Here is a 22,072-nt window from a genome sequence, read left to right as displayed (position 1 = left end):
CTTCCTTGGATTGTTTAGACTGCTTAGAACAACATCCTTCTTAACGCTCAACCTAAAAGCAGGCTGACCCATATCAGTACCCAGATCCCCTAGCCTAAACATGAAATTGGAAAGAGAAGACCCAACTGGTTCAGCCAAAGCAAAGAGAGATGCCATTTTCCAAGCATCCAGAAGTAAGTTGCCCAAGCCAACTATGCTACTTTGCAAAAGTCTGGTATGCTTTAGGGATGGAGAGAAGCTAAAGGGAGACTAAGGGAGCTTGACCCAATTGGTGGCACAACCCATGGTTCTTCTTTGGAATGCCCAAGATTCAGGCAATTGGCATTTGCTGCAGGGTGTGAGCTGATCTCTTTCCAGGGTTGGCTCAACCACACTGGCAGATCAGGCAGCTGCTAAGATATCCTCTCAAGGATGCCTTCCACATGAAAAAATTGTTTATCAAGTACCACACTGCTAGCAAGGCTAACTCACTGGTAACAACTTAAAACAGCTCTTTGCAGGTTGATTTGCTAAATCAAAATTTGAATATTTCTGAATCCTGTTACACTCTGATCCCAACCTCACAATTATATATCTGTTTTGAAATACATGTGACTTAAAATTGCACTTATTAGTGCATCTGAAGAAGTAGACTGAAAATCCACAAAAGCTCATGCTAAAAGAATTCATTTAGATTCAAAGGTGCTGTGAAATTCTTTCCCCACCCCCTTTTTCTCTTTTTTCTTTTCTTTTTTCTTCATCTTCTTCCTTTTTTATGCCATGATAACCAAGGACTTCCTGGCATCCTCTAAAATATTACAAGTTATGGTTTACACTCTCTAGTCATGCAGGGATTTCACCAATAAACAAAATAAACTTGTCTTATAACGTCTGCATAGATTCAGTGCCAACACATCTACATGTTTAACTGTCAGCCTGCCCATTTCATTCATTTATGTGCTTTTATCATAACAGCAGTCTATTTCCAAATCTTGTTACCAGGCTAAAATGAGGGACTTTTTTTAAAAAAAGGATAAAATGCTGGTCAACAACCTTTATCACTTCTTTAACTATATATTCTTTTGACCCATAAGCATTCAGAATAATTCAGAGCAAGATAACATGCAGTGGTCAAACATTCCAGCCTTGAGCCAGATTATCTCAGAGCAAACACCCCCATCCCACCCTGTTTTTTGCATTTAATGTTTCTCTTGTTAAAACAGCCCAAAAGAAATGCTGAGGCAACAAACATTTTAGCTTCATGCTATGAAATATATGGATATTTTCCCCTTTTAACATCATAACAGGTTGAAGGATATACTTACTGCTAGAAACAGCATGCAATACATGGAGAACGAAGAGTGACCAGAATAAAACGACAGCCTGAAAAACAAGAATATGTATTTATTTCCTTTTGTTGTATAAAAGAACTCTTAACATTAAGCAGTCATCATCATTTGCTACTCTCCTTTTCATTAAAAAAAAAACCAACAAAATATGTAGTGTGGGCCAAACAGTACACAGAGATTTCCGTATCTGAGTTACAAAATCAGGCCCCATTCACAAGCTCACTGGGTACCTCTGCTTTTCACCATAACCTTCCTAAAGAGAAGTTAAAACAAATGCTGTTGTTGAAGAAGAATGGAACACAAGCATGCCAGTGCAAAAATGTTTTTACAGTATTATGTCAAATAACAGAGAGCCAATGTGATGCAGTGGTTTGCGCATTGGACTATGACTCTGGAGAACAGGGTTTGAATCCCAGCTCAGCCATGTAAACCCACTAGGCAACCTTGGGGAAGTCACACTCTCTCAGCCTCAGGGAAGGCAATGGCAACCCCCCTCTGAAGAAACTTGCCAAGAAACCCCCGTGATAGGTTGCCATAAGTCGGAAATGACTTGAAGGCACACAACATCAACAACAGTTACATTAGACTTGAATGTGTTACATTAGACTTGAATGTCTTACATTAGACATTCTTGTCTTACATTAGACAAGAATGAAGCACCACCTTAAAGAATAATGCAGGCACTAATGAAGGTTAGCAAGTCTCTGACAAAGAAGCTCCTTTTTATAAAACCCTTTAAATTCCTCGGCCCCCTTTTCTTCCTTGTTCCCTGTCTAGCTGGAAGCTTTTTTGCAGCATCTGCATTGGATACTGAAGGAGGGTTTGAGAAACACTCATCCTATTGCAACTGTCTGTGCCTATCTGTAACAAGAAAAGTAAATAGCAGTGGCCTCCAGAATCCACCACTGAACATGTGTATACAACAAAACAGCCACAAAAGGGATAGCGTATAAGCCTGCCTCACCAGGCTAGCCCCAGCATAGAAGCATAGAATCATAGCATGTTAAACAAGTTTAAATCTTTAAGTCTAGCCACCAAAATGGGAAAGTGAAGGCTGATGGATGAAAGCAAGCAAGCAAGCAAGCAAGCAAGCAAGCAAGCAAGCAAGCATCCTTGGGAACATTTGGAAAGAAGCCTTCAAGTCATCTCTAAAAGGTTCAAAATGATTTTATTTAGTAATGCAGGGCTTATCTGACATAGTTTGTTCATTTCCCATGTGCATATTGTTAGTTTTGGATGAAAGGTTTCCGGAAACATGTTGAACTGATTGGGGGGAGGGGGGGTTATAAGAATCCCTATATTTTTAATTGAATTTCTGCCTCTGGTGCCCAGGAACATACGACTTCAATGAAGTATACATGTAGTTTTATGAATTCTGAAGTGCCACTTCTGTATTTCAAATCAGGCACAATAACACCTTTATAATAGTACCTCAGGTAGGAGGTCTGAAGTTAATAAGAACGCCAGCAGCAAGTGAGTTCACAGTAAAGACAACTTTCAAACCAGGAGCTCAGACTTATCGTGATTAGTTTTCTATTCTTGGATACAGCTTTTGCCATGAGACACAGCTAGTACTGTCTGACCTTGCACCATGAGAAAATTTAATCTGCTTTGGGGGGGGGGAATATCATGCATTAACAATAGAATATAGTCTACCTTTTCATGTACTACATATAGGTCCAGCACACTGACTACAGCCAAAGCCGTGTCTGTCAGCGCAACTTAGGCAAAAGTGATGGATAATGGTGCCAAATCCCAGCTGGAAATATTATCTGTCCCTTATTAAATGTGTCAGCCTCCCACAAATACACACACAGACAGACATTCTCCTGCCTGCCCCACTGTGTTAATATTTTAAACAGAGAGTCAGACACACAGGGTGAAACAATAGAAAGGCCCCGCTAAACATTCCTCTGCAGGCAACCGACCGACCGACCCCTTCTTCCAAAAGCAGTTCTGAGCGTGGAACATTCCGTCTCCCCTGCCAGCCAAGGGCTTGAGCGTTCCAGACTCAGCTCCAGCTTTAGCGAATATAAACTCTCTTGGTCTTCACCCTGCCACCCTTCCCACCCACCAGCCCTCACTGGATAAATAAGCACTTCCCAATGCGAAAGCATCCCAGAGGTGGGAACATTAAACTCTTGTTTTCTTTTCAATCCTCCCCAACATCTTCACATTTTTATAAGATTGAAATCATCCCAGTAGCAGTTCATACATCAGGCCTCAAGAACTGTCATGATGTATATTATTCTTTCATGACAACTGGCTTCATGGATTTTTCTCTTATAAGGGTCTGTTTCAACACATCAGATAATACAGTGCACATATTTCATTTCAACTTCTCACTGGGGCCATGACAACTAGGTGGATGCGTCTCCTTAAAAAGCAATTTAAGTTTGGGAAGGAGCCCTATAACTGAAGGATAACTCGCCCCAAAATTCATTATGGGGGCTCTAGCAGGGATTCTCTCCATGCTTACAAAGCACTGGCTAAAACATATATAATGGCACCCATCTGAAAAGTACTGTCAGAGCAGTGGGAAATTAAGGCCCGTTACAGACTGCCCAAAAGGGGCGGTCTTGGGCTGCTGCCGGTTGCAGCGGGAGGAGCCGCAGCAGCCAAACCGAGCGACTCCTCCGCGCTACAAAAAAGGAAACCCGGAAGAGACATCGCAAGAGCCAAAGCGCGAACTCGCGACGTCTCTTTTGGGTTGGGACATGCGGACGCAGAGCGTCCGCTATGTCAAGATGGCGGCGCCCATCTGTATAGGGCGCCGCCATTTTGACGTATCGATTACGCGCGAGGGGCAAGGTGCGTCCGGAAGCGCCGCCCCTTGCACGTAATCGTGGTGCGATGACGGCGCCTCTTGCGCCCATCTGTAACGTGCCTAAGTCTTTTTAACTATTTTTTATAACAGTTTACATGCTAGATTTTATATCTCTGTGCCATAGCACTTTTTTTTACTAAACCTCTGAAGACACCCTGCAAAGATTTAACATAATAATGTCACCATAAAATGCCACATGTTCTTTTCCTTGACAACTTTATGTTCCAAGTAATAGCATGCCCTCATTATGTTAAGCATATCAACCTGTTACTACAAAAATGTTTGTCATGCAACTGAAAAGGATCAGCAACTAAATTAACTCTAAACAGGATCCTGGTAAGGAAGAAAAAAATTAAACATAGAATGACTTGAATGGATGGACATATAACATTAGGAACACTATATGAGGATTTTACACACTGTGGCCAAAACAGAAAAGAAGATAAGTAAAGAGAAGTAGAATAACCATTTGAAGTATTCAACCTTTTTTTTTTAATGCAAAGACAAACCATCAGGATGCTACAACCAATTTCAACTTTGACAAGCATACAAATGGCATACACATCTTTGCAAATGCTTATTTGTCAAATACATATTTTAAAGATGATTTGAGACTCTAACAAAGCATGATCTCAAGTACTATTATGATATCAAACTGATATTGAGAGAATTGTAGAAAAGAAACAATATGTATTCAGTTGTGAGATTTAATCAACAAGATTGCAACCTTGCAATTCCTGATATGCAAAGTCATACAATGTCTAATGGTGTGCAACAGGAAATACCAAAAGAAAATCAGCATGTCTAAAGCAAAGCTTTTGACTGTATAGATCATGAAATACTATAAAACACCCTTAGAGACATAGGAGTGCCAACACAGCTGATAGTCCTGATGAGAAATCTGTATTTAGGACAAGAGGCTACTGTCAGAACAGAGAAACAGAACGGTTCCCAATTGGCAAAGGCATCAGAGAAGGCCACATCTTACCCTAACTGTTCAACTGATATGCAGAACATATTGTAAGAAAAGCAGGTTTGGACACAGAAGGAGGAGGAGTGAAAATAGGAGGAAGGAATATCAACAATCTAAGACAAACAAACACCATAATATTAAAAGAAAACTTCCCAGACCTGGAATAACTACTAAGGAAGATCAAAGAATAAAGTGTTGAAAAGAAAAATAATGAAAAGAAAACAAAAAAAATGACCACGGAGAATCCACATAAATTCAACCTAGGCAATGAAGAAATAGAAATAGTAAGAGTTCTCATACCTGGTATCAAACATTGATAGGAATGGGGACTGCGTCTAGGAAATCAGAAGATTAAGAATGGGGAGAAGAGCTATGAAGATCCTAAAATGCAAAGATATACAACTGAGCATAATAGTTAGAATCATACAAACCACTGTGTTCTCTATTACCATGTATGGATGTGAGAGCTGGACAGTTAAGAAACAAGATAGGAAGAAATTCAATTCATTCAAGATGGGGTTCTGGAGAAAAGCACTGAGGATCCCATGGACAGCCAAAACAACAAACAAATGGGTCCTAGAGCAGATCAAGCCAGAAATCTCCCTTGAAGCCAAGATGACAAAACTGAGGCTATCATACTTTGGACATACCATGAGAAGGCATGACTCAATGGAAAAACCAATAATGCAAGAAAAGGTAGAGGGAAATAGAAAGAGAGGAAGGCAACATGCTAGATGGGTGGACTCTATTAGGGAGGTCATGGGTATGACTTTGCAGGAACTAGGCAGAACAGTGGAGGACAGGGGGTCTTGGGGATGTCTCATCTACAGGGTGGCAATGGGTCGAGATCGACTCGAGGGCAGCTAATAACAACAAACAAATGCAAACAAAATCAAGCAGGGCTTATCTGAAATTAGTAGAACAGGCCTGCATGGCAGGATTTTTTTTAAAGCATAATTAAGAACTGCATGAAGACTTAATAAGATTCAAGTAGTCCTGATCCTATTCTGGGAGTAACTCAGGGAGGTACTTGCATGCACCACTGTAAGTAACACAGTAGACCAGGAAATCAAAGAACTATGGCCTGTTACAGACTGCCAAAATAAAGCTGCTTCGGGTCTCTTTGGAGGTATGCTATTTAAATGATGCATGCACCCTAAGAATCCAGAAGCTTCACCAAAACTGCACTCCAGTGCTTAGGAATGGAGTGTGGCTTTGGCGCGACCTCCGGACTCTTAGGACCCATGCATCATTTAAATAGCATATCTCCAAAGAGACCTAAAGCAGCTTTATTTTGGCAGTCTGTAACAGGCCATTGACATTGGTTCTTATAATTACAAACACAGTTGCTCCATCTTTGGACACACAAAGAACTACTGTAGACCAGACCACACCTGGGATTACCTATTTCACAAATTATGAGTGCCCCCAAGAGTGATCAGAAATACTAGTAATTACAAACACGTACCGCAAAGATAATAAATAACTCATAGCATGAATATAACAAAGAAAATTAGTGGTGGGCAATGAAAACCAAATAGCCTAAAGCAGTGGTTCTCAACCTTCCTAATGCCGTGACCCTTTAATACAGTTCCTCATGTTGTGGTGACCCCCAACCATACAATTATTTTCATTGCCACATGCAAATATGTGTTTTCCAATTGTCTGGCGAGCCCTGTGAAAGGGTCGTTCGACCCCCGAAGGGGTCCCAACCCACAGGTTGGGAACCACTGGCCTAAAGGTACCAGATCCTGTCTGATCTTGGAAGCTAAGCAGGTTCAGCTCTGGTTAGTACTTGGGTGGAAGACCACCAAAGAACATTAGCAGCTTTGTGATATATTTCAGAGGAAGGAACTGGCAAAACCACCTCTAAAGTATTCCTTGCCTAACAAAATTCTATGACAAAAGTAAAGTACTTTCTCAACAAACCCATACATTTCTTCATAGAACTAACTGTTATAAGATATATTGGTGAGCTCTGATTTAAGTAGTGTAAAAAGAGATTACCAAAAAATAATAATAATGGAAGACAGGTGTATTAATGGTAAAGGTATTCCCCTTTGACAAAGTTGTCAAGTCATGTCTGACTGTAGGGGGTGATGCCCATTTCCGTTTCTAAGCTGAAGAGCCAGCGTTGTCAGAAACTACTCTGTGATTGTGTGGCCAGTATGACTGCACAGAACGCTGTTTACCTTTCCACCAAAGTGATACTTGCATTTGCATGCTTTCAAACGGCTAGGCTGGCAGAAGCTGTGATTAGTGATGGCAGCTCACCCCATCACCTAGCACTTGGGCCTCGAACTGCCAACCTGCCGATCTTGCAATCAAGAGAGTCAGCAGTCTTAACCACCTGCGCCATCGCATCCCTATCAATAGATATTACTCACACTTATATAGAGCAGGCGTTGGAAAAATGTAGATTTCCATGTGTTCTGGACTTCGACTCCCATAATTCCTGGCCATTTGCCATGCTGGCTGGGTCTTATAAACTAAACAACTGGAGGTATATCTTTTATCACTCCAGATAAAGAAAACTTTTTTTAAAAGGAGGCATGCCACTGATCACCAGATGCAGAGGAGAGCTAGCACTTTCACTGACTTATCTGGCTCTTCACTATAAAAAGAAAAAGAAAAAGAAAAAAAGAAGAGTGGCTATACCAGAGGAGCCTTCAGTCTGATCCAACAGGATTCCTCTTATGTTTTTAAGTGACTCTGGTACTTAATGAAAAGAAATCTATTCAATCAACCACACACATCTTAACCCCATACACGGCCAATTTGTAGCCCTCTTTATGTTGTTCAACTGCAAGTCCCATCAGTTCTAATCATTACAACCAATGTTCAGGTAGATAGCATTTAATACCAACAACATTTGAAGGGCTATAGGTTGCCTCTGGAGCCAGCATGATGCAGTGGTTTAAGCACTGGACTATGACTCTGGAGACCAGGCTTCAAATCCCTGCGTGGCCATGGACAAATCACCCCCACTCAGTCTCAGAGGGTAGCAATGGCAAACCCCCGCTGAAGAAAATTGCCAAGAAAACTCTATGATAGGTTAGCCTTACGGTTGCCGTACATTTGAAATAACTTGAAGGCACACAACCAGTTGTCTACCTCTGCTTCAACCTATCAAGTTCTCTGTTTATTCCATTAACAGTCTTTTTCGTTACTGAATTATAAATTAGTACAATTTTTAAAAGTACAATTCATTGTTATAAAAAAAACCAAGTTAACATTTTGTTACATCTCCTACTATAAACAACAGCTCAGACAAGCCTCACAAAAATTTGCATGGCCATAGACTGCAGCTCCATCAATATATTTTTAAAATCCATCCATTAATACTAATTAAAATATGCAGCCTTTGAAATTTAAAAAAAGGAACATATTGTGTTTTGAGGATCTTTTTTTTTTTTAAATGCCACGAAAGGATATACTTAAAATATGCATATCCTCAAGAATAGCATTATTTTAGCTGTAGTAAATTATACAAGAACATAATTTACAACTCTTGTTTTGAAATGTTCTATTATGATTAAGAGCATGATTTAATGCAATTAATATCATGGCTTCCTCTCACACTATGGAACTCTGTAGCTCTGAGAGTTGTACTGTACAGTCGGCCCTTCTTATACACGGATTTTTTATACACAGATTTAAGCATACACGGTTTGAAAATGTTCCAAAAAACTATAAATTTACCTTGATGTTCCATTTTTTATAAGGGACACCATTTTGCTATGTCATTATATTCAATGGGACTTGAGTATACACGGATTTTGTTATATACGGGAGATCTTGGAACCAAACCCCAGTGTATAACAAGGGTCCACTGTAGTTAGGTGACTGATCCTCATCTGCCTTGTGGAATATATATTTTCTAAGATCCCTTGCCTCAAATCATACAGTTGTATTAACATTCATTATAACTATTTTTATATTTAAAAAAAGCAAGTCTTGTGGCACCTAAAAAGACTGACAAATTTTATTTGGTCTAAGTTTCACAGAAACCCACTGAGTGATCTTGGACAAGTCACATTCTCTCAGCCTCAGGGGAAGGCAATGGCCAACCCCCTCTAAACAAATTTTGCCAAGAAAACCCAGTGATTAGTTCACCTTAGGGTCTTCATAAGGTAGAAATGACTTGAAGACACACAACAACAAGGTTTCATGAAATGCAGGCAACTTCATTATATGTGTCTATAGTCCACATAAGTCTAGTTTTGTTACTTAGCTGCAAAAATATTAAAATTACTAAACCCTTAACAATTTTACATTACATTAACTGGTGTGTGTGTTGATCCGTTTATGCCAGGAGTGGGCAAGTGCTGGCTTCCAAAGGTTTTTCTCCTACGGCTCCTACTAGCCCTGGACAGCATAGTTAAAGATTATGGAAGTTCCAATTCAGAAATATCTGTGGGACCCTGGGTTTATGTTTTAGTTAAATATGTTCTGTGATACACAGCTCAGTCTTCACGTTCCTCAAAGTCAGCCAACCCAACCACTAGGCTATTCACTGTTTACTGTATCTACATGTTCTACAGTTATTTCTAAGAGGTCCTTATGCTGGATACCACTTCTGCAACATACCAGCCTGCTAAACAGTGTAAAGAAAGAAATCAGAAATAAACTCTCTTTTATTATATTATCAGTAGAAAATATAAGTTGATAGACATGTATTTATTATTCTATAAATGTTTCCCAATTACAGCAAGCTTTACTAAGTTATGAGTTCTACAAAGGAAAAAGCTGCATAGCAAGTTATTTTCCTCTTATATCATTAAACAGGCAATATTTTGCTTGAAGAATAACCAACCACAACAACTTCTGAAAAAGTTCACAGAACATCTGTAAGATTCTGGAACATTACAAGCTCTTTAAATGCTCAATTTGTACAGTAAGGAGGCTGGGCTGGTTGGTCCTTGTGGTCTCTTCCAACTCTATGATTCTAAGTTGTACACATTTCTCTATAATATTGATTTTGAAAGTAAAAAGGAGGGAAACAAGCTAACATTTTACTTTTGTTGTTTTGTGCCTTCAAGTTGTTTCTGACTTATGGCAACTCTAAGGTTAACCTATCACAAGGTTTTCTTGGCAAATTTTTTAGAGGGTTTGCGATTACTGCCCTCTGAGGCTGAGAGAGTGTGACTTGCCGAAGGTCACCCATGGGTTTTTATGGCAGAGTCAGGATTTAAACCCTGGTTTCCAGAGTCTGGAGACCAGAGATCAAATCCTAACTCAGCCATAAAAACACTCAAACCTCTACACCACTCTGGCTCTCTAATACAGTAACATCCTCAAGTCAGATATATATAAAATTCAGAAAAAAGATTTATACCTATTTAGGAGAGGTGTAGGTGTTTCTTCTTTTCTATGGTGTCATAACAGAAAATTAGAAATATAAAGGAAAGCAGAACAAAATCAGACAATTTATAATTGGCATGCAAATATTGCAAATTGGGCTGATTTCCCCTCAATTATTCTTTTTCTTGATTTCTTCCCCTCATATTCTGACCAAATGACATATATAAATGCAGAAGTGGCCTAAGAAAATTGATGCTCTTGTTGTACCAATCTCATTATATCAAATTTCATTTTATTTTTAAACGTGAAGCACAAGGGGAAAAAGAAGCAATCAATCTTGGTATGCATGAACTCTTAAAGTTAGCTTTATATCAGTACTAATTCATTCTTTTTATCTACTTAAAAGACAAATTCCAAAGTCCATATTGTGATAAGACCTTTTATCAAACCAACCATAATAGCACAAAATTATCTGTGCAAAATTCCCTGTAAAAGAGAAAACGTAACTGTCCAAAGCTACATCAATTGGAAGGGAGCCAAGATTTAGAACCAAATGACAGCCAGTTTCCTTCCCATAAATGGCTTTCCAGCAGAGTTCCCCACCTCAGCCCCAATATGTAAGGAGAAATATAAATACAGTAAATGGCTCCAGAAGTCAGATCTTCACAATAATGTTGCAATAATGTGAAAACTGGTTTGCATCAGTGAGCTTTAATGGGGCCATTTATTTGTAACATTAACTTAAGCGCTGTCAGAGTTCAGCTGCAATGTTTCAGAACAGCTTGGGTTCAGCAATATGAAGTTGCTTCAAATACCCAAGAGGATTTCCTATTTCTTGTTAGTGGAAAGAGATCACCTGCTTTTAAAGGAATTTTTTAAGCAAATATATGCAACAATTACTCTCCTTAAGGTTCCTCTGTCAGTCACATCCAGGAGCTGTTTTCTGATGGCTGCCAGGGGTCTGCTGGATTGCAGCTACTAATTTGCTCAATAATGTGCTAACCTGCTAAGCATAGCATAAAGTTATTTTCACATTTTCCTTTAGTAAAAGTAAGATTAACTTGTATTTATACAATTACATCTTACACTGAACACATTAACATAATTTTTTCCTTTTTCTTTCTATTTATCAATTTGTTGATCAATGCCAACTAAGCTGGGTTTGGCTTTACAATTAATGTATGTATGTTATATGTTTTTATGTATGTTTTACAGAGAATTTTAAATATACAATAAAAAAGAAAAAAGGAAAAAAATAACTTGTATTTATAAGAACTCAAGGGTTTCTAGTTCAGTATACATCATGCACATACTGTATTTTACTCAACCTGCCATCAGCAGCTAGACTAAAACTGAGGTACTTCAGCTTATCAGCAATGCAACAACTATATAAGACATGGTTTGCATTCTTTTCAGGATTTTACATATGAACCAACATTCATATGGAACCTATTTTCAATGACAGGTCTGCAACAAAGAGCACCTCTGAGCATATGCATGATAGATTAAGAAGGCTTTAGCCTATACATAATGTACTGCATAAAGTTGGGAACAGACCTGTAGATCTAGCCCTGGAAACCATAAATACCATCTAAGCCAACAGAAAACACAAGTCTTGGAAATTTAAGAAGAAGCATTTTTAAGAAAGCTGACTTAAGCAGGCATGTTATTGCTATTGCTGTTTTAAAGATATTTTAAAGATGCTGTGAGTAATGAATCTTATGTCCCTGTTGGATCAGATCATGGATCTACCTAGTTCAGTATTATGTTTCCAGTGGAGGGTTGGTTTGGACTGTTTTCAAAGCCGTCAATGTTATGGACCATCACAATAAACTGACACACACAAGGGATCTTAGTAACATCCTGCCAGTTTACAGATAAGCAGTCCAGGAGCTCATGGGGGAAAGGAAAGAGACATCTGCAAAAGAACCAGGAATTACTCATCTTTGCCTTTGGCAGCATTATCAGCCTCAATGACAATGGCTGAAGCCAACAGGTATGAAATGGCTGGTTCTATATATCCACGGTTTTTGAACTCTGTATTAAAAGCAGCAGTTTTCCTTTAAAAATAATTGTGTTTAATTTTGGTCATTCCTGATTTCAGCATGGCTGGAAGAAAACCACCTTTTATCCTTCTGAGTGCATCCCTTCGTGTACAGCAAGCCTTCTGAAGTTACAGTCAAACCCTTTTTCAAATTGAATTAATTACAAAATGTTACAAGCTACACACCAATTCATCTTCCTTGCAAAAACTGACATAGACATCTGGCTAAACAAGTATACAGAACAATCTCGGAAGACAGTTTTGACACACATTGCAATTAAGAGCCTGTCAGGCAAGGTCAACACTATAAACTCTATTTTTATGCCTGATTGCCAAGGGCTGTTTCAATTGCACCAGACACGGAGAACGCCACACATTTAATCAAGCCTCTTGTTTGGCTTTTGTTCATGTAGAACTTAAAATACGAAGTCCTGTTTCTGTTTCCCAACTTAGAGACAATTCATTTGAAAATATCTGAAGATTTGGTTTCAGAACTCTGTTTAAAGTGAAACACTATCCCTCTCCTGGCTTGTGCCTGAAATAGTTTTCAAAATACAGAGAGGTATTACCTCAATAGTAAAGCCCTTGCAGGGCTGATCTGATGAGAAAGCCAGAGTTCTATTCTACTCGAGGCTGTGAAATTGTATCCTGTATAAGACTATACAAACTTCCATCCATGGTATATAAATATGGGTCTCTCACCTCAACAACTCCCATGTACAAAAATTAAACTGTAAATCAGATCATTGAGATGCCAGTGGAAATCATTGCACAGGTTGAAACAGAAACTCAGGCCCCATTCTCACTAGCCCATTTGCTCTGGATAGAACTGAGCAATAATAATAATAAATAATAAAATCTTTATTTATAGCCCGCCTTTCCAAAGATCAAGGCGGGTTACAATATAAAAACAGTGTTACAAAGTCACCAAAAACACATCAATTAATACATATTAAAAGATACAAATTAATAACATCCGATCTAGCACGAATGCAAACAGTAAAGGGAGAGCAGGGGCTACAACTGGGACATTAGGGGAAAGCCTGCTGGAAAAGGAAGGTTTTTAGCCCCTTCCTGAAAAGGTCAAGGGAGGTGGCCGAGCGGAGCTCACCGGGAAGCGAGTTCCAGAGCTGCGGGGATGGAAAAGGCTCTCTGTGTTGTTGTAGAGTATTTTGCGTCTGGAACTCGTAGTAGTTGCTTCCCGGCAGACCTGAGTGTGCGGGGCAGATTGTATGGAGAGAGGCAGTCCGCCAAGTACCCTGGGCCGAAGCCATTTAAGGCTTTATAGGTAATAACCAACACCTTGTATTGTGCCCGGAAGCGAATGGGCAGCCAATGCAGATCTTTAAGCACAGGAGTTATGTGACTGGCCCTGGAAGATCCAGTGATCAGTATTGCTGCCATATTCTGAACCAATTGTAGCTTCCGGGAGTGGTACAAGGGTTGCCCCATGTAGAGCGCATTACAGAAATCCAATCTAGAGGTTACCAGAGCATGTACCACCGTTTCAAGGTCCCCCCGGCCCAGGTAGGGATGCTGCTGGCGTATCAGCCGAAGCTGATAACAGGTGCTCCTGACCGTCGCATCCACCTGAGATGTAAGGTGGAGCGACGAGTCCAGGAGCACCCCCAGACTGCGAACTGAGTCCTTCAAGGGGAGCGTGACTCCATTCAGGACAGGTGGACAAACATCCATCCCCAGGCCAGGGGAGCCTATCACGAGCACCTCCGTTTTCTCTGGATTCAAACTGAGTCTGTTTTCCCTCATCCAGCCAGAGTAGAGTAGATCCGGTTGTCCCCATACCGGATCAGCCCAGTTACAAGTGTCCACTACCCTTTACCTCGATTGGGGCAATTTACCCCTCTGAAGTTCACATTTGCAGTACCGCTTTAAAATGGAGCCTTCTTTGTTGTCACTCAAATTCACTTCCGCTTTCGTCAAAGGTGACATATCCTACAGCCATTGGCCAACCAAATGGGTGCTTTCCCCTCTCCTTTTAAAAAAAAACAACTAGTGGCAGTGTGTGCATATTCTGTCAACTTGTCAAATTTAAAAACCTCCAGGTGTGTGTGTGTGTGTGAAAACGGCCCTATCCTGGGGTTTTCTTGGCAAGACTGGTTCTGAGGAGATTTGCCATTGCCTTTGCCCTGAGACTGAGAAAGTGTGACTCCCCCAAAGTCATGGGTTTCCACAGCCTTCCCTCTGAATGCCAACCTCTAGCTTCCCCTTCGCTTCCAGTTCAGTATTTCCTCCTCATTGGACCTCTTCCCTTCCATCCCAAAGCATTCGCATAATCTGTCACACTAATAATAATAATAACAACAACAACAAATGTCGCTTGCAGGGGAGGCCACCTGAATGCCATCTTTGCATCTGCTTTCCCTCCAACTGCCACCCCAGAATGTCACCTCTCCTTACATACACACATGTAGCACAAGCATTCACACATTGTCTCAATTTGCCAAATTGAAAGGGAAACATTTGTAACATTCACATTGTAGCATTCACATATTACACACACAAAAATAATTTTTAAAAACCGACTTGCAAAGTGACCTGTTGTGCCGGCAGCAAGCAAACAAAAGGGAAATGTAGCACAAGCAGACACATTCTATCAATATGTATCAACCTGTAGAACAAGCATTCGCATAATCTGCCAAAAATAAAATTACAAAAGAGAGAGAGAGAGAGAGAGAGAAAGCTGCCTGCGAGAGGGGAGGCATGTTCCGCCCTCTGCCCTAAATCCCTCCTCTAAACTTGACCCGAACATGACCGGGGCCAAGTTCATGCCCCGGGGCAGCAGGGAAGAAACGGGTTTTTCTAAAGGACATGGGAAATAATCCACTTTCGGAAAACCACTCTAAGGGGGATTTGTCCTGGATCAGGTGTGAAAGACCCTAATTCTGATGTGTTTAAACCAGTGCCAGTGGGAACTTCTGACTTTTAATCCGGGTTACAGTTTGGTACAAAAGGTAGTCTGAATGGCTTCAAAGATCTGAAAGATACGAGTGGGCTTCCAGTCATTCTTACAGTTGGGGTTCATAAGGCCCCAAGTACTTCCCTTACTTTTCTGCCTTGACACAGATCAGTTCTAACAAATGGTTAGGACAGGTCTCTTCATCTCATTCAAGATGCCTCTGACAATTTGCAGAATTTAATATAGTAGTTATTCTAAGTGAAGTGCTTTAAAGACACAATCATGTAATTTGCACTCTCAATCATTCAGCACACTAGACTCATCAGTGTAGCACCCATATATTCTCTTCCCTGAGAGTGGGGGGGGGGGGGGTGAATGGCAATTCCCAGGATCTCTCAGACACCAGTGGTGGTTGGGGGTTCTGGGAGATGGTGTTCAAAAAGCAATCCCCAATATCTAGTATTATATATCTGTATATCTCTCCATGTGCCCATGTAGAACTGCCTATACATTTCAAAACACAAGAGAGGTGCACTCAGTAGCTGTCATCCCACAGATGTGAACTCATGTTCCTATGGAGGCTCCTAGTCAATCCTGACCAGTTCTCTAAAGGGCTATAAATTTAAGTTGGTTCAAATCACTAGATTTAAATTTAATGCAATGAAATAATTTTACTTTTTTTAAACTTATTTATTAAGTAAATGCTTGTCTAAAAAGGTGGCCTCTCTCATATAGTGAAATGACATATAAAACAAGCGTCACCCTGGTCTCCTAGGACAAAGAGTTTCAGTTACCTATATAAAAGCAAAACACCATCAAAATGGATAATCCAAAACAAACGCAAAACAAAAGATTACACCCACACAGCTATAAAGCCAGTTCTAGATCTATTATGCCTTTAGGATAACTTCAGAGTTTCTTTGTTTGATAAGTTCTCCTTAACTGAACATTATTATGAGCATAATTATAAAAACTCGGAACTGTTGGAGAGGCTAATAAAGAAAAGAGCTGAATGGAAACTAATACCAACTATTAAATATACCTGAAGAAATATCAAAACTAATTATAGTGTAATAATACTTTCCAAGATTTTTATTCCAATCTTTATTCTTCCAAATTATGGAATGAATTGTGCATTGATGAATGTCTTCACTCATTAAACCTCAAAAAAAATCATCACAGCCCACACTCTCTCCTTAATGACTCCGGCAAGGAAAAGAAAATTAATTTAATAATACAGAAAATAAAATTAGGCAAGTCTCCTAGACCTGATGGATGTAGGGGAATTTTACAAGATTTTACAAAACGAAATGACCTCACTTACGACAAATTTATTTAATGAATTAATGAACCACAGTACCCTACTAATTAGCTTGCATTATTCAAATATTATTCCTACACCAAAAACAATGAAGGATAGTCCATTTGCAGAATTTGTGAATTCCTTTAGACCCATAGCTTTAATTAATCAAGATGCCAAAATAGTAACATCTATTCTAACCAACATTATTTATAAATCTGTCACTGAATATGCTGGCCCTGATCAAGTAGGATTCATGCCAGTATGTAGGTTAGGGGATGCGAACAGGCATCCGTTGATATAGCCAATTGGCACATTTTCGGATGGGGGATCACCTGTTTTACAGTGTGCAAAACACAAAAAGACCGTCAAACTGACTTTTTTGCCCTCATCCAATGTACTGGGGGAAATGGTGTGGACAGGGATGGGAAGCCTCAGAGGTTATTTTTTTTCTGTATTTGTTTTTACCCAAAAAGCCCCTTTTTCCAGAAGAATGGAAAAACTGGATTTCAGGAAATTTTCTAATAGCATGATGAATAAAATATAAGCTCTCCCTAGAAGCCAGGGTGATCAAAATGAAACTGTTATGTTCAGCCACATCATGAAAAGGTATGACTCATTAGAAAATACAATAATGCTTAGAATGGTAAAGGGTAGGAGAAAGAGGTAGACCTCATACCAGATAGGGAGAATTAATCAAGGAGGCTATGGCTAGGAGCCTGAAGAAATTGTGTATAGTAGTTGAGGAATATTGTGTCCAGTTCTGGGCACCACAATTTAAAAAGGACGTTGAAAAACTGGAACGTGTACAAAAGAGGGCGTCTAAAATGGTGAAGGGTCTGGAAACCATGTCCTATGAGGAACGACTTAAGGAGCTGGGGATGTTTAGCCTGGAGAAGAGAAGGTTAAGAGGTGATATGATAGCCCTGTTTAAATACTTGAAGGGATGTCATACTGAGGAGGGAGCTGACTTGTTTTCAGCTGCTCCAGAGACTAGGACCCGGAGCAATGGATGCAAGATACAGGAAAAGAGATTCCACCTCAACATTAGGAAGAACTTCCTGACAGTAAGGGCTGTCCGACAGTGGAACACACTCCCTTGGAGTGCAGTAGTCTCCTTCTTTGGAGATCTTTAAGCAGAGGCTGGATGGCCATCTGTCAGGGATGCTTTGATTGAGAGTTCTTGCATGGCAGGAGGTTGGACTGGATGGCCCTTGTGGTCTCTTCCAACTCTATGATTCTATGAGGACAGAGGTCTTGGAGGTATCTCATCTGTGGCGTCACCATGTATGGGAATCAAAGGCAGTTAATAACAACAAAGACATGCACATATATAGTGCCCCAAAATAATTGATTTAAAATTTTATGTATGACCTTATATAGTATCAGATCTTTAAAATTGTTGGGTCTTGGGTTCATTTTCACAGTTTCTCTTATTGGAATGAGTGTAAGATGTCTACTTAACATTATGAGGAACTAATGAAGGCAAAAAAAAAAAATTTTTTTTTTTTTACTAAGAGTTGATTCCTCCCTCTCCCTCATTTTCATTTTTTTCCCTGTCTAATCCCATAAATTGGTGAACCAAAAATGTTCCTTATAGTTCAGGTGTTCTTTATGGTTCAGGATGCTGTAGTTCCATTTGTAACAAAAAAGTATACATTTTCTTTACAATCTATTCATAATTATTTTCTTAATAAACTGTACTTTTAATAACTCAAGCATGTTAACTGTATGCCAAGCTAAGTTACATGTAATGCTTTTTATGTTCATAAAGTAACAAAGTGGCTTTCAATCCATAAAGCATGCTAATCCTCATTTTTCAATTTTTCTGAAAATTTCTATTTCAGAAAAAAGGGGGTGTATCCCCCCCACACACACACACGCTTCAAAAATTCCAGAAATCTTACATATCTAAGTATAGAGTGTGACAGTGGGGTCTCCAACCCTCCAACGAGGAGAAGTTGCCCCCCACTCTGTTAAAGTTGACCAGCTCTCTTTTGTCATATGTGATTATTATAGATTTCACTTGGAGATATCTCCACATAGTGAGAGCAAGAAAGCCAAAAATTTTTTTTTATTATTCTCTATTCTTGAAAATATAAAATCCAGCTGTAAAGTCTATCTTGTCCAAATCACACCAGCTTCTACGATTGTGGAAAACACAGAGAAACTAGGCATTCTAGAGCTGTGGATACTTTCAGATACTTCACTAAGGTAGCTTTTTTAAAAAAAAATCAATAGAAGCTTAATTGCAAGCCAGAGTCCTTAAACAAACTACAGACTTTCAACCTGTGGTTGGCATATCATGCATTCAAAGATGACAATCTCACTTGCCTCTTCTCTCAAAGAACCAGATAAATAAACCAGCTAACAAACTGAGGGTTATTTCCTTGGATGGCTGGTGGAAGCAGCAGCCAGATTGCTGGGTTCAGTTGCCACAATAAGCAACCCACAAAGGGAAGGTCCAGGGTGTCTTTGACTGCTCTCATCTGCAACATGTACCAGCACATTGCATTGCCTCTAATACTGTAAACCAAAACTCTCAAGAATTAAGAATTTTAAAGAATTTTTGCTAGTTGCTGCATGTGTCTGTTTCTCTTTATTCCCTTCCTCTCTCTCTCCCCTCTCCCAAGATCATAAATTGTTTCAGCAGACTGACCTTTAACTTTTGTACAGTACTCGGTATGCTTTTAAAACACATAACAAGAAAACAACAAGGATATGTTTGAAAGGAAGTATGAAGATAGAAAACTGCCTTGATGTGGAATGCCAAAGGTGAGCCCAAGTACTCAGGAAACTCAATGCCCTAATTGATCTATGTAACTTGATGTGGAAAAAAAAATAACATAAAATAAATCCCACTCCACAGAATTTTCTCGTAATGTGGCAAGTTTGGCAACATGAGCCCCAGAACTGTGAGCCAGAGGTGAGATGATTTCTGCTGGAAAACAGCTCTCCAACTGTCTCCAAAGCCAAAACAGAATAAATCTTAAAAGTATAAACATTCCTAGATGATGAACATTTCAAGGGCAAGTGGTTAATGACTTTTTGAAAAAGAACCTTCTAAAATGTCGAAATCCCTGTGAAAGTGTCAGCTGACATTAAAATGAAGAATTAACTGTATACTCCCAACTATGAATGAGAAGACAGGACATAGCGTATTAGCAGAATACAGGCTTGGCACACAGTAGACTCCAGGTGCATGACCAGGTAAGGCTGGGAAAAGATTAGCCAAACTATGACTAGCCATTGCCTGTCTTTATAAACAATATGGTGCTAGATCACTGTAGCAATTGTATAGTTTTATGTGCAAGTGCTTAATTCTTAACACAGAAATTCATAAGCCTAATTCAACATGTATCTAAACATATGAATATAATATAATAAATATAATATTTATTTAATTTATATCCCACCTTCCTCCCAGCACAGGAACCAAGGTGGTGTATAATATTTAGAATTTCCTCCCTTGGTGATCTATCTCTCCCTTATCCTTGACTTTCTCTACTATATATAGATCAAACCGGCTCACAGCCCAGCCAGGGGAAGATGGCTAACAGGGAAGGGCAGGAACAACATTATCTGAGCAAAGGTTGTGTACACAATGTCAGTTTTAATAGACATAGCCATGTTAGTCTGGAAAATCAGTATGCAAAGGGATCTTGTAGCACCTTTGAAACTAATTGAAAGAAAGAAATTGGTAGCATGAGCTTTTGTAAACTTGAGCCTAAACATGCATCTTAGGAAGCAGGATCAAGTTTATGAAAGCTCATGCTACTAATCTTTCTTTCAGTTAGTCTCAAAAGGTACTACAAGATCCCTTTACATACCAATGTCAGTTTGTTATTAGTACTGGCCAGCTGCCTATGTCACATTTGAAGGATATGAATCACATACTTCCAATGCTCAAATGGAGTAAAGCAGGCCTCACACGATGAAAGATATAAAGTTGCATTAGATCAGTGGTTCCCAACCTGTGGGTCTGGACCCCTTTGGGGGTCGAACGACCCTTTCACAGGGGTTGCCTAAGACCATCGGAAAACACATATTTGCACGTAGCAATGAAAATAATTGTATGGTTGGGGGTCACCACAACATGAGGAATTGTATTAAAGGGTCACGGCATTAGCAAGGTTGGGAACCACTGCATTAGATCAAGGGTGGTAACTGTGCTGCCCTCCAATTTCCTCACCACTGAAAACAAATTCAGTTTAAGAACAGACAATTGCATCTCCAGAAGCTGTAGTAATTCTAGAATCCTGATCCTCTTCGTTCATAGGCCAAAGGACTGAGAGCATGACAGAAAGAAATGTTGCCACCAGTGCTCCAAAACAATGGTGTATTGACTGCATGAAAATGTTAAGCAGGATGCAGCGATAAAGCCTAAATTAGCTCATGTCTCTTCAGACCTTCATCATAGCTGCTGTTCACTGGGGTCCCCACAATGAACCAGAAGTCACACCAACAGACGGGATCCCTGAGTTGGACTAGCAATCTATACACAGAGCTTGATTTGCTTAGTATGTGCTGTGGGGGTAGTTTGTTCAGAGAGGGCTTGTCTTTGCCATCCTCTGAGGCTAAGAGACTGTGACTTCCCCAAGGGGTTTCTGGGGGGAGGTTTGACCACAGAGAGGGCTTGTCTTCACCTTCCCTTGAGGCTGAGAAAGTGTGACTAGCCCAATGGGTTTTTTAATGCCCAAGCAAGTGATCAAACCTGGCCCTCCTCCACCACTGCCTCCTGCTGTGCTGTGCATTTACTCTCAGAAGTGCTCCAAAATCTCTATGTCTTTGAATTCTATTATTATTATTATTATTATTATTATTATCTGAAAGAAAGAAGTTGGCAGCATGAGCTTTCCTAATGTCTGCTTCCTCGGATGCCTTTAGTCTCATAGGTGCAACAAGATCTCTATAATATAAGGATTTCTATTCATTTCTATCAATGCATTTTTTTTAAAAAATATTAATGTTTTGGCTTCTAGTTGGTTGTGTCCTCCATTTTCCCTGAATGTCCTACATCTTGGACTAAATTTTGCCCAACATTTGTCCTAAATTTTGACCTACATTTTGTCCTACATTTTGTCCCAGTTTGGTGGTAGCGAATTATGACAACCCTACCCCGATATGATTAATGAACCTTAGTGGTGTTTCTATAACTACTGGGGTTGTGGCTGCCATTTTGTTTGTGTGCAGTTTTATGATCTTCAAAGTTGTACATTTCTCCCTACTATCCTAAGCAAAGCACCTAAAAGCATCAATACAGAATTAGTGTATACTCCACCTCTGTCCAACTCTGCGTAGAAGGAACATGCAAACTATTGAGCAGATCAAAGTCGTTATTTCCCAGCATGCAGGACAACCACTGCTGATGCAACCAGA

At 39.7% G+C, this 22,072-nt stretch overlaps 1 protein-coding gene across 2 annotated transcripts in view; it reads right to left on the bottom strand.

Moving 5' to 3' along the window:
* The window catches only part of PLPP1 (phospholipid phosphatase 1), a 113,045-nt gene that overhangs the window by 25,261 nt on the left and 65,712 nt on the right, over window positions 1-22,072 (bottom strand). For both annotated transcript variants that reach the window (XM_042453817.1, XM_042453818.1), the window contains exon 4: window positions 1,305-1,362. In XM_042453817.1, coding sequence (XP_042309751.1) covers window positions 1,305-1,362 — 58 coding nt within the window. The remainder of the gene's footprint in view (window positions 1-1,304; window positions 1,363-22,072) is intronic.

Source organism: Sceloporus undulatus, chromosome 2, assembly GCF_019175285.1.
Source record: "Sceloporus undulatus isolate JIND9_A2432 ecotype Alabama chromosome 2, SceUnd_v1.1, whole genome shotgun sequence".
NCBI classification, from domain to species: Eukaryota; Metazoa; Chordata; class Lepidosauria; order Squamata; family Phrynosomatidae; genus Sceloporus; species Sceloporus undulatus.
The sequence above is the reverse complement of the archived record's forward strand: the minus strand, read 5'-3'. Positions and strand labels throughout refer to the sequence as shown.